The 12046-nt window shown below is 47.2% G+C and overlaps 1 protein-coding gene across 1 annotated transcript in view; it reads left to right on the top strand.

The window, feature by feature from the left end:
- ABCA4 (ATP binding cassette subfamily A member 4) overlaps positions 1–12046 on the top strand; it is a 131765-nt gene that overhangs the window by 64849 nt on the left and 54870 nt on the right. Inside the window, exons 15-19 of the mRNA XM_069480195.1 lie at positions 1111–1332; positions 3148–3352; positions 6759–6824; positions 9360–9449; positions 11186–11360. Coding sequence (XP_069336296.1) covers positions 1111–1332; positions 3148–3352; positions 6759–6824; positions 9360–9449; positions 11186–11360 — 758 coding nt within the window. The remainder of the gene's footprint in view (positions 1–1110; positions 1333–3147; positions 3353–6758; positions 6825–9359; positions 9450–11185; positions 11361–12046) is intronic.

Raw genomic sequence — 12046 nt, 5'->3', positions numbered from 1 at the left:
ACTACCAACTGGTCAGAACCCATTCATATGTACCCACTGACATGCTCAAAGGGGGCGAACAACTCCTCATAGGATGCCCATGGCACAGGATAACCAAGGTCTAATACATTTGAAAATCTCAATTTACCCTATAGTATAATTGGGCAGCAGTTCACTTAGTGAAAGTTGCTGGTTTGGTCCTATTTTCACCATAGCCAAAGTGATTGACTCATTAGTTAATGTAAAGGACACTAAGTTTCACCAGCAAGGTCTATGAAATGTATTTGTGTGATATTCTTGGATGAGGGAGAATCAATCCACTTCCAAGTAATTTGGATTAATTACTGCTACTTTCACCTGTGTGGGTGGCAGAGCTCAGAATACAAGTACAAAAGATGGGGTCAGCAGGCCGGGCCCCAGGCACAATGGCAAAGCTTGTCCGGGGTGGTCTCCCACTGCCCTCTTTTGCTCTGAGACCCACTAGGCCTCCTCCCCTGCTCTAGGCAGGTTTCTCCACACTACCCTCCTTCCCAACAAGGATTTGCTTACTTAATACATGGTTATTACTGTTAAAAGATAAACATGAGCACATGAATTTTTTTAGGCACATGAAAATTTTAAAGTGTTTACTTGAGCAAACAGCAGCAATTCAGGGGCAGCTCCAGACCACAAACAGTTCGGGGTTCCACTGAGGGGGCGGGGAAGCAAGACAAAGACAAAGAAAATATTTGATTGGTTAAAGTGGAAAGGCCCCGGTGAGGGGCTGGCTGGCAGTTTCTGATTGGCTAACTCTGAGTTGGGTTTTGGTTTGCTTCCACAGGAACCCAGAACGCTGGAGCCTAATGGTCAGCCTAACGGTCTCTCAATTAATATTTTTAACATTACTAATGACTAGCAGGCAGCGCGATGCACTACCCCTCCCAGAGAACATGGCATTCGTAGGGTTAAAGGAACTCAATGCATTGAGTGGGCTTTGTGGAAGTCTAGGCACTAACAATGGGCCGGTGGGAGAGACCCCTCTGGGTAGAGGGCGCTGGAACCCCTGGATCACTGCACAGACGTCACCCCCTGCGTGGGACGGTGCCCTGGTCATGGGTGGGAAATACTGACACGTGGCCTCTTTGGTTTCAGCACGGAAGAATCCTACATTACAGTGATCCGTTCATCCTCTTCCTGTTCCTGTTGGCTTTCGCCACCGCCACGATCATGCAGTGCTTCCTGCTCAGCACCTTCTTCTCCAAGGCCAGCCTGGCAGCAGCCTGCAGCGGCGTCATCTACTTCACGCTGTACCTGCCGCACATCCTGTGCTTCGCCTGGCAGGACCGGCTCACGGCTGATCTGAAGAAGGCTGTGGTGAGGGGCCTTGGGCTCAGCCCTGCCTCATTTATGTTCCCCCCAAGGTCTTAGCCATCTGGGAGCCCCGCCTGCCCTCTGAAGAGGTCCACTTTGCCTTTTGGCTCAAGGGGACGAAAGATTAAAAGGTTAACGTAAAGTTAAAAGCTACAGGGGCAAAAGTGGGAGCGGCCTTCACCCTGAGCGGCCTAGCAGTAACTCGTCACCAAATCTGCTGGATTAATCTGCCCTAGGAAATGATTAAACACCAGTTCAACTCTCAGGTCCCTTTGTTTACCCAGAGAGAAGAGCCAGCAGGCCACTTCACTAGTTTTCTTTTCCTACTACTTGAGCCCGTCAGAAGGGAGGGAGCTTGCCTCTGTCTGTCCAGAAAGACGCTGCCATTAGAAGTTTTTGTTTCACTACAAAAGAACTTGAATTGAAATTGTTCCACATGTGCCTCTAACATGCTCTACCAGTGCACACAGAAAGGGTTGCAGAAATGAGCCCGTCCGTGGTCGGGTTCTCTAGCAGTAGGGGACTCCAGAAACTGGATTTTGATTGCCTAAGGAACTTCTTAGTTCACAGTTTCCCAACCCAAGCAAGCAGCACTGTCTTTTCTCTGTTTTCAGATGGACCATGTGCACCCTCTGTGAGGCTAATCAGCCTCAAGCCCTGGAGGGTGCAGTTGTCCCGTCCTCCAGAATCTTCCGGTCCCCACACTGTAGAGTCCGGAATGGACTCTCCTTGAGAAAAGATCCAAAGTCTAACTTGTTCTCATGACTCAAACTTATTTGGCTCCAGAGCTGCCAGGGCATCTGCCTTTTATTTCGTATGTTAAATAAGACATTAATTGCTGCCATTTATAGCACCCAGTTTTCTAAAATAATCACAATGGGTTAGTAGCAAGAAATCCTTATGACTCAGCCTGTGGGCAGAGATGAGCTATTTTGGTAATCACCGGGTAGACACTCGGTACTTTGAGGCCACAGCTAGCTTCTTGGGTGCGTGGATCCACCAGGAGGGCTGAGAGTTTTAAAATGTTTTTTGTGAACATTTAGCTAGAGAATCTCTTTTGCAAAGAGACACCCTGAACTACACCCAGGGTCCTGCGAACTGCAGGGAGACCTCTGAGCAGAGGAAATGGGAACAGCAAAGTCCTCTGCATGTGCTTAGGTGCTTTCTGCCATGTCAGGGACCACCCATGGGGACCTGGCCGGGGAACTTCCTCTTCAGACTTCCTTTTCCAGTCCTCATTCAGTTGACATGTTCTCTGCACAGAGAACAAGAAAATGATTGTCTCCAGTCTGGAGATAGGAAAGATGGTGGTCAGTGAAATTTAGGGTTTTTCTGACCTGACAGACCTAGGGAGGTCGTGAGACCATTCCCTGCCTGGCTCCAGAAACTGATAACTCTGTGACCCCTTCAAGTGGGATTCTCACAGAGCAGCTCAAATTAGCTTCTCTGTTCTACCCAGATCTGTGTGATTTTAAAAAAGAGGTAGGAAGAAGGGGAAAAGGTAGGAAGGAGAGCATGAAGACCATTGGTCCTTTTGTGTATCAGGCTGTGTGGGATTTCTTTGTCTTGCCTACCACACTACAAGTCAACTCTGTCCTATTGAACGGGTAAGAGATGGCCTGGTAGGTCCTGGGCAGCAGTCCCTGAGGCCTGAGAGGCATTCCCAGAAATCCCTTCCTGAGGGAGGACTGCCTTAACCCCTCCTCAAGGTGACCTCACACTCAGACACAACATGGCCTCTCCTTTGGCCCTCCTCCCCAGCTTGTAGGTGGCTAGGACACTCTGCTCATCTTCTGTGCCCCTTCTGCCCCACTGCAGAGCCTGCTGTCTCCTGTGGCATTTGGGTTTGGCACCGAGTACCTGGTTCGCTTTGAAGAACAAGGCCTGGGGCTGCAGTGGAGCAACATTGGGAAAAGTCCCGTGGAAGGGGACGAATTCAGCTTCCTGATGTCCATGGAAATGATGCTCCTTGATGCTGCTCTCTATGGTTTGCTTGCTTGGTACCTTGACCAGGTGTTTCCAGGTAAGCATTCCCTTCCATAGGGTAAAGATAATTGAGTTCTTCAGGTCCCAGCCCTCCACCATTCATCTAGTTTAAATTTCATCCTAAGCTCTTTGAAGTTGAGTTCTCAGAACCAGCATTAGAAATTTAAATCTAGAAGTCAGAAATCCACCAGCAAGTCCTGTTGGCTCTACCTTAGAAATAGAGCCTGAATTGGATTTGTCTCCACCTCCACCACCACCTTCCCAGTCCAAGCCGCCTTCTTCCAACATCACCTCCCACCAGTCTGTTCTCCACACTGCAATCAGAGAAAGCCTTTCAGAATGTGGGTCAAATGGTGTCAGCCCTCTCTGTTTAAATCCCCCTGATGGCTTTTCCTCTTGTTTAGAGTAAAACCCAGTGTCCCAATCTAGGCCTCCAAGACGCTTCATTATCTGGCCTCCATCTCACGTCCTTCCCTTCTCCCCGTGTCTCTGCTCCAGCCATGGCGGCCCGTTACTGCTGCTCAATGCAGAGTGCATTTTCTCCTCAGGGTTCTGCACCTGGGTTCTCCCTGCCAGGAGCATGTTTCTCCCCCACCCACCCCTCGTATCTGCAGGCTCGCTTCCTTGCTCTGTTCAGGTCTCTGTTCAAATGTCACCTTAGCACTGGGATCTTTCCAGACCAAAGATATCTAGATATCTATTGTTATGTAAACAACATTCCTTCAGGGTTCCTGTCTCCTTACCCTGTGTTATTTTTAGAAACGCTCATCACCATCTGACATGATGTATCTATGTGTATATTTATTGACTTGCCACCCTTAGCAGACTATGAGTCCATGAGAGCAGGCACATGGTCTGTTTTGTTCACTGGGATGGACCCAGGGCCCAGAACAGTGCCTGACATTTGGTGGACACTGAATAAATACCTAAGTACTCTGCAGCATGGAAAATGAGCTCCTCAATCAAAATTGGCTGTTGGCACAGCTTTGTGTTTACTTTGTAGAAAATCATATTTTCCTTCAAATTAGCATTTTTTGGTAACTAGAGAGCTCCCATCTTCATTTGAGTGATCTCTGAGTCAACCAATAGCCTCCTGTGCTATGGCAGCTGGGCCTGGCCCTTGATGCTGTGGCCAAGAGCAGGCAGGGGAGAGTGAGGCTGGGCCTGGTCCATAGGGAGGGACAAACTCACAGCTTTCAGGTCATCTCAGAGCAGCCTTTGTTGGCAGAAATAAGTAGGCAGCAACCCTGAACAGGAGAATGATCTCTAGGCTGAGTCATGGGGTGTAGGTTTGGCTCTTAGCTTCATGAGTGTATCAATTTCCTAAGGCTGCCTTAACTAAGTACCACAAACTGGGTGGCTTGAAAAAACAGAAATTTATATCTCACAGTTCTGGAAACTGGACGTCCAAAATCAAGGTGTTGGCGGGCCATGTTCCTCTAAGACCAGGAAGGATCCTTCCTGGCTCCATACTAGCTTCTGGTGGTTTCTGGTGACCTGGTATTCCTTGGCGTATAGGCGCATAGCTCCAATACGCTGTCTTCACATGGCATTCTCCCTGTGTCTGTCTGTCTGTCTTACATGGCCATATTCTTATAAGGATAGTAGTCACATTGGATCAGGGGCCCACCCTACTCCAGTGTGACCTGATCTCAACCACATCTACAATGACCCTATTTCCAAACAACAGCACATTCTGAGGTCCCTGGGGTTAGGACTCTGTTTTTTTTTTCCTGACACCACTTCTGACATCAAATGCATGTTTTTTTCTGACATCAACCAATTCTCCAAAACCAACCAGGTTTCCAATAATTCAGTTCAATTCTGACACTAACTGTCCAGAATTAGCACAGACTCCACAAGGTTCAGTCCCACAAGACTGCCCCCGCTTCAGGCGCCAGCTGCAAATGTGGTGCCCAGGCTACCCACACTTTTGCCAAAGTGCTCTACTGAAAATCACAGCTTTATGTTAAAGGATGCAAGTCAGGAAGAGCCAAATGGAAGAGATGCACAGGACAAGGTACGGGGTGGCAGTGGCCTGGAGCTTCCACACCCTCTCTGGGCGCACCACCCTCCTGGCACTTCAAAGTGCTCAGCAGCCCAGAAGCTTACTGAATCTTGTTGATCAAGAGTTTTTATAACCCAGTTTCCACCCCTCTCCTCTCCTTGAAGCTGGGGTTTGCTGCTGAAAGTTCTTCTCTTCATATCTTTGGTCCTTCTGATGACTTGTCCCCCATCCTAGTCACATCAGCTTTAACTCAGGTGTGATGGAGAAAGGGCCTCGTTATGAATAACAAAAGACATTTCTATCACTCAGGAAATTCCAAGGATTTTAGGAGATCTATGCCCTGCACAGAAAATGGGGACAAAGACCAAGTATACTTTGTATTATACCACAGACCCCACTATATCTTTTTGGAGGGAGACACAATTCAACCCATGATGGTGACTTTGAGCAAGACACTTGAATTTGCTCAGTCTGTTTTTCCTATCTCACTAGGCCTTTGGAAAGAGATATGATAGGTGAAAATTAGTTGGATTGAAATTGAAATTTGTGCATCATTCTAAAGCTTTACTTCAGCCAAGCTAAAGTTTTCCTTTATTCAACAACTCTTCACTGAGCAGCACCTATGTGTGAGGCTCAGCAGGGCGAGGTCCTGGAATGAAGGGGTGGAAAGATAGATCCAGGCCTGGCCTGAGGAATTAGCAAGTGGTGACAAAGGTCATGAAACACGTGATGACTATTAAAAAAGCAAAGACAGTGTTGTTATAAAATCCATATTTTGCAGGGAGCAAAACTTGCAAAGAGAACTGGATGAGAAATTTGGGAATCTTTTCCTTGAAACCCAGATGGATCCAGTAGAATTGCGGGGAGGGGATGGGTTAAGAACAGTGGTCTTAGAACCAGATCACCTGTGTTGGAATTCCTGCATTTCTATTTAATTAGCTGTGACCAGGTCAAATGGCTTTAGCTCAGTGTGCCTCAGTTTCCTTATCTGCAAGAATGCTATTCCTACTCCCTATCTCCTAGGATTGTCTTGAGGGTGAAATTATTCAGCACATGGAAAGCAGTTATAACAATGCCCGACACAGAAAGAGCATCCACGAGATGTTAGTGATTATCATCATTATTATCTGGTAACTCCTGAAAAAGGACTTGATTTAATTCTTTAATGAAATGTTTTCTTAGAAAACTAATGTCAACCAAGATCATCATCTTACTGTTACTGGTAACACCCTGAAAATATGATCTTTTGGATTAAAACGTGTTGGAAGGAGAAGTCTTTATATTAGCCTGCAAGTAGCCATGTAATGGTTTGGGAACTATACATATCTGTAGTTTGAATTCGAGGCTCTAATAGGTAAATTCTGGATCTTATAGGACTGTAGTAAGGTGGGATAAAGAGACGAATAATCTCTCTTTATTTGTCTGCTATTTTTAGGGGACTATGGAACCCCACTTCCTTGGTACTTCCTTCTACAAGAGTCGTATTGGCTTGGTGGTGAAGGTGAGTTATTTTAAAACAAAAACCTTGATGTTTCAACCTAGCTTCTTGGCCTATATGTGGGATATGTGTGGGTTGCTCTTTACATCAGGGTGTGATTCCTGATAAGTCAGCTACCTCCTTGGGAGCTCTGCCACCCCAATACAGCATCGTAGCCTCTAGGAGCCCACCTTTCATGAATTTCTCTGCCCAAGTGAATGGCTGAGAATTGATAAACCCTTGTGTCCTGTACAGCTTGTCCCAGTGGATTAAATTGCCCTATCAAAAGAAGCCAAACCACTTTAGGGTTCAAATGACATTTGCAACTTTAGTTTAAAGGAGAGATCCAGGGAATCATGAAGGAACATTTACATTCCTCTTCTGCTGCCTCCTTCCTGCCTTTTTGTTTCTCTCCACCTTTTCAAAATGCAGATTAATTCATTCTCCCAAAATGAGGACTCCTTCAGAGGCTGAGGCAGAGCTGTGACCTTCAAAGCAAACACTGCCAGGCTCTCCTGGTGTTGATCTTTCCGGTGGTTGAGGAAGAAGGCTAAACAGGCATTTGCCCACAGTGCATCTTGCATAAAATTTACCTTTCCTACTGAACAAAACAGGAGACCTAGAGGAAGTTCTAGAAGTGGGGAAAAGCACAGCCCCTTTTGTGAGGTCTGAGAAAGCAGAGACAGTCCAGACCTCTGAGCTGGGGTAGGGGGGTGGGGTGGGGGGAGGTGGGGGGGGGACTCTCCTAGAGCTGGGAGGTTCTGGAAGCAAAGGAAATACTTCCCAGTTTGTTTGCTGCTCACCTACCTGTTCTTTCCTTTGTATTATGGGGCCTGGGCCAGGGTTTATCCTTTTAGCACTGAGATAGATGTTTGTTTTCTCTAAGGGATTAGTCAATGACCTTTAAAAGACTTAAGCAGGTTTTCTTGGTGTTTTTTCTTTTGCTTTGTTTTTAATAGGTCAAACAAACAGCACTTTAATAGCTCAGGATTTTTTCATTATGTTGGTTTGTCCATCTTGCCTGTCTGTAAACTTCTAAATTTTTACTATAATAAAGTTATAATCCCATCAGAAATGGAAATTTTCAACACAAGAATGTGTCCCTGGAATGTTTTTAATGTCAATGAATATCAGGGCTTGTGGACATTTTTTTCACCGTCTATAATGCCAGCAGATACTGTGCTTCTCAAGAAACAAAACAAAACAAAAAAAGCCTAAGACAAACATGCTCCGAACTTCAAAAGTAAATCACATATTTTTGCCGACAGAAGCCAAATATTTTTCACTCATCTCATAGGCTAGATTGAAATAGATTCCTAAAACTCTCTAAAATCAGAAAAGAACTGAGTTTCTTCACCTAACCCTCTTCCTTCACAGATCAAAAAAAAAAAGGCGCCCAAAAGAGGTTCAGTATCTTGCCCAAGTTTCCACTGGTCACTTGGGACAAAATTTGGAACTCAAACACAGATTTCCTGTGGAGGAACTCACTCCAATAACTGAACTATTTAGCAGGGTATTTCCCCTTGCTACGTCCTTACACATCTGTGCAGCTTGATAGCGAGCAAAGTGATCGAAGGGATTGTGGGGAATAGATTCAAACTCCTTCAGGAAGCAGAAATAGAGGTACAGAACTGGAGGTGGCACGTCCCTGACACCAGGCCTGTTACGTGCCATTCCACTGAATATCCCGCAAATCTACAAGAGGGCACGTGGACAGAAAGGCCCTGGGTGGCTGCTGCATTAAGAAAACTCGCCCTGCCCATGAATGTGCACTTGAGGCAGAGAGCCCTGGGATGCTGGTGACGGTGGTTCCCTCCTGCCCCCACTGTCCTCTGGTGGACTGACCCTTCTGCTTCTCTTCTCCATCCAGGATGTCCTGATGTCCTTTTAAACCAAATGCCAAGTTTACAAAAATGTCCGTGTGCATGTGTGTGTGTGTGTGTGTGTGTGTGTATGGTGCATTTGTGTCACACTTCACAATTTGTCCAGGCCTGCACTCCACCAGGCTCAGCCCTGGTGTTAATCCCATGACGTGTGGATGCCCACGTGGGGCATTTCTCAGGCGAGCCGTTTCCCACGCTGTAGTCTGAGCAGGCTGCCCGTCACACCACCTGGAATGGACTTCTACTCAGGCCCACCATGACACTGACATGTTTTGGACTGGAGTGAAAAGTACCAGTGGTGGGCTAAGAAAATTAACCCATTTCAAATTCAATCCTGGTTTTCTTTTTTTTTTTTTTAAATCACAATTTCTGACGTTGTGGGGACCTCCTGGCACATTAAGAGGTTGAGGTGAAACTCTCTAAGTATGAAGCGCCTGTTGCAAAACTCCCTCTGGGCTTAGCAAAGATTGCACAATCAGGCTTGAGTACTTCCCAGCCCCCAGCAGGTCAGGGACTATGCCTCACAGAGACGCAGGTCTCACGGGGGACTGCTGACCTGGCCTTTTGAGGGACCTGTGTCTTCCTGCTGCGGCAGGGAACCTGCTCCCACCCTTTCCTGTCTTTACTGATTCTCAGCTCTCACCCGGAGAGTAACACTGGCTTTTGGTTCCTTCAGGGTGTTCGACCAGAGAAGAAAGAGCCCTGGAAAAGACTGAACCCATAACAGAGGAAATGGAGGATCCAGAATACCCAGAAGGAATGCGTGGTAAAACCCAATAAAAGAACACGTAGCAGAGGCAAGGAAAAGGCTCTGAGTGCTGCAAAGGCCAGAGCAAAACACCTCCCGACCAGGGCAAAATGAAGCCCAGGACACTGACTCTCTGTGGACATGTGTTAAACCTGATCCCTTCCCAGGGGTCCAGCTGCACGTGTGCAGAATGAATGGTCCAGCCCAGACATTAGCGCATATTTCCTGGAGAAAGCAAATCCCAAGTATGTAGCGTATTTGTGCCCTTGTTAGGCAAATCCCAAGTGAGTTGCACAAATGTGCTGACTTCCGAGGATTTAGCAAGAACAATAACTTGGGTCACTGGGACTTAAAGCGGATATGAGCTATAAGGAAAGACAAAAATAAATGCTTCTGTGTACAAGGGGAAAGAGAGTCTAGTGGAGCAGACTACACTACACTCGTGGTAGAAGCCCATTCATTCCAACCATCAAAAGCCTTTCCTGGCAGTGGAAGTTACCTAATAATTCCTGAACTGATGGGCTAGGTTTACAAGTGTTGTTTCCCTGGCTTTTACAGCCCTTACCTTCTCTCTTGAATCCATTCTGTATTTCTCCCAAGGGTTTTCATTCCCTAAGTGTACACATTTCTCTGCAGGTGTTAAAATGCTCTGGGTTTAGAGAGGCAGCACAGCCTCTGGACTCTGTGTGACATTGCAAGAGAGGGTCCGGCCAACCCCGGTGCCATTTCACGAGCCTGAGATCAGACCCGCAGCTCCTCACAGAGTTAGACCGCAGTCAACAGTGCCTCTGGGAAGATGCTCCTCCCAGAGTGGATGACAAGGCTGAAATCAGTGGCCTAGGGACTGGAGACTGGTTCCATCTCAGTTACAGGCCAAGCCGGGAGGCACAGCAATGGGATTTTTCCCCCCAGGGGAGAAAATACTTAGAGCTACAATGTCAAGACAACAAATTAAGTTGTGCCATACAGGGTGAACTGAAGCAGGGAGAGACTGGAGGTCAGGGAGAGGTGAGACCACACGATGAGGGTCTGCACTGGAGGGGGCATGGGAGGAAAAGGGGGGTGGGTTTGAGGGACAGTGATGAGGAGAAGTAGACTGCCCTGCCCAGCTCACTGGAAAACTTTGGAGCTCTGAGGAGCAAGAAGGTTTAGTCCAAGTGGACTCAAAGATTCGAGCCAAGGTGACTAGGAGAATGGTGGTTCCGGGAAAGGAGAGTCTGAAGGAAAATGTTGTCTGGGGAAGAAGACGAGGAGCCTGAGTTGCCCCCAAAGATGCATGAGGAAATCCCTTGCAGACTGCAGGAAAGAAGGGCCTGGGACTAGGATGAGGCATCACGCTACTGCTCCCTGTAGACCACAAGTGCACTGTGACAAGTATGGGCTCTGGGTTCGAATCTCAACCTGCCACTCATGAGCTGTGTGACCTTGACAGGACACTTGGTGTCTCTGTGCCTTAGGTTTCCTCTGCTATGGCAATGAGCATAATAATATCTACCCCATAGGGCTGTTATAAGGGTGTAGTGAGGTGATTCATGTAAAGCAGTTGAAACAGTGCCTGGCACATAGTAAGTGCTAAATAAATGTCACACATTATTATAACCATTATTATTCTGCCGTCTTCCTTACAAAGGCCATAACTGAAGCCATGAGGGCAGGTAAGATATAGGCAGAAGACAATTATCTAAGGAAAGAACCTTGGGAATTGTGTATATTAAGGCATCACATTTACATCATGTTCATTTTTTTCCTCCAAGACACCTTCTTTGAACGTGAGCTTCCAGGGTTGGTTCCTGGGGTATGTGTGAAGAACCTGGTAAAGATGTTTGAGCCCTACGGCCGGCCGGCCGTGGACCGTCTTAACATTACCTTCTACGAGAACCAGATCACCGCATTCCTCGGTCACAATGGAGCAGGGAAAACCACCACCTTGTGAGTCTTCTGGCTGAGAGGCTATATGGCCACCGGTTCCCGTCACTTCCTGGCTTGTTCTTTCCCAATTAGCTGTGTTCTACTCTTTGCCCCAATTTTAGTGACAAAATGAGCTCCATATTTGTGGCCCCAAGAATTTGTAAAGCATACTACAGTATTCAAAGCTCACTCACATATGTTGCTTTATTTGATCTTCACAAAAAGCCCAAGAGGGAGATGGAGTAAATTTGTCGCCCACTTTGTGTGCCGGGAAGTGGACATTCAGAGTTGAAGTGAGTCTCCCGAGGACACCGTGTGTTAATGGTTCCGTGGGGGCAAGAGCCAGGCTGCACAATTGCCTCTTTGTAACCCCTTGAGTCCCCTCCCCCATGCTCAAGCTCTGAAGTGTCACTACCATCCGTGGTGGTAAGTCATGGCCACCGTCATCACCTGCATGAGAACTCCTTGTTCTCAAGGAGCATTCCTTCTCCTACCAATTATCAGTCTTCAACATCAGCGTGGGGCCCCTGGTGAGGGTTGATCTTACTTCTGAAGAAAGTGAAAAGGATGCAGTCTCTAGAGGGGTGTGTCGGGTAACAGCCCGGCAACCAAAGGCCACAGTCAGGGACGACGGCGGACCTCTCTGCTCAGGCGGCTCCCCGTGCTTCTCTAAGGCCCTGAGCGCCATCTGCTGAGAGGAGAACAGG

Source organism: Eulemur rufifrons, chromosome 8, assembly GCF_041146395.1.
Source record: "Eulemur rufifrons isolate Redbay chromosome 8, OSU_ERuf_1, whole genome shotgun sequence".
In the NCBI taxonomy this organism is placed as follows: Eukaryota; Metazoa; Chordata; class Mammalia; order Primates; family Lemuridae; genus Eulemur; species Eulemur rufifrons.
This window is presented reverse-complemented; position numbering and strand designations above follow the sequence as displayed.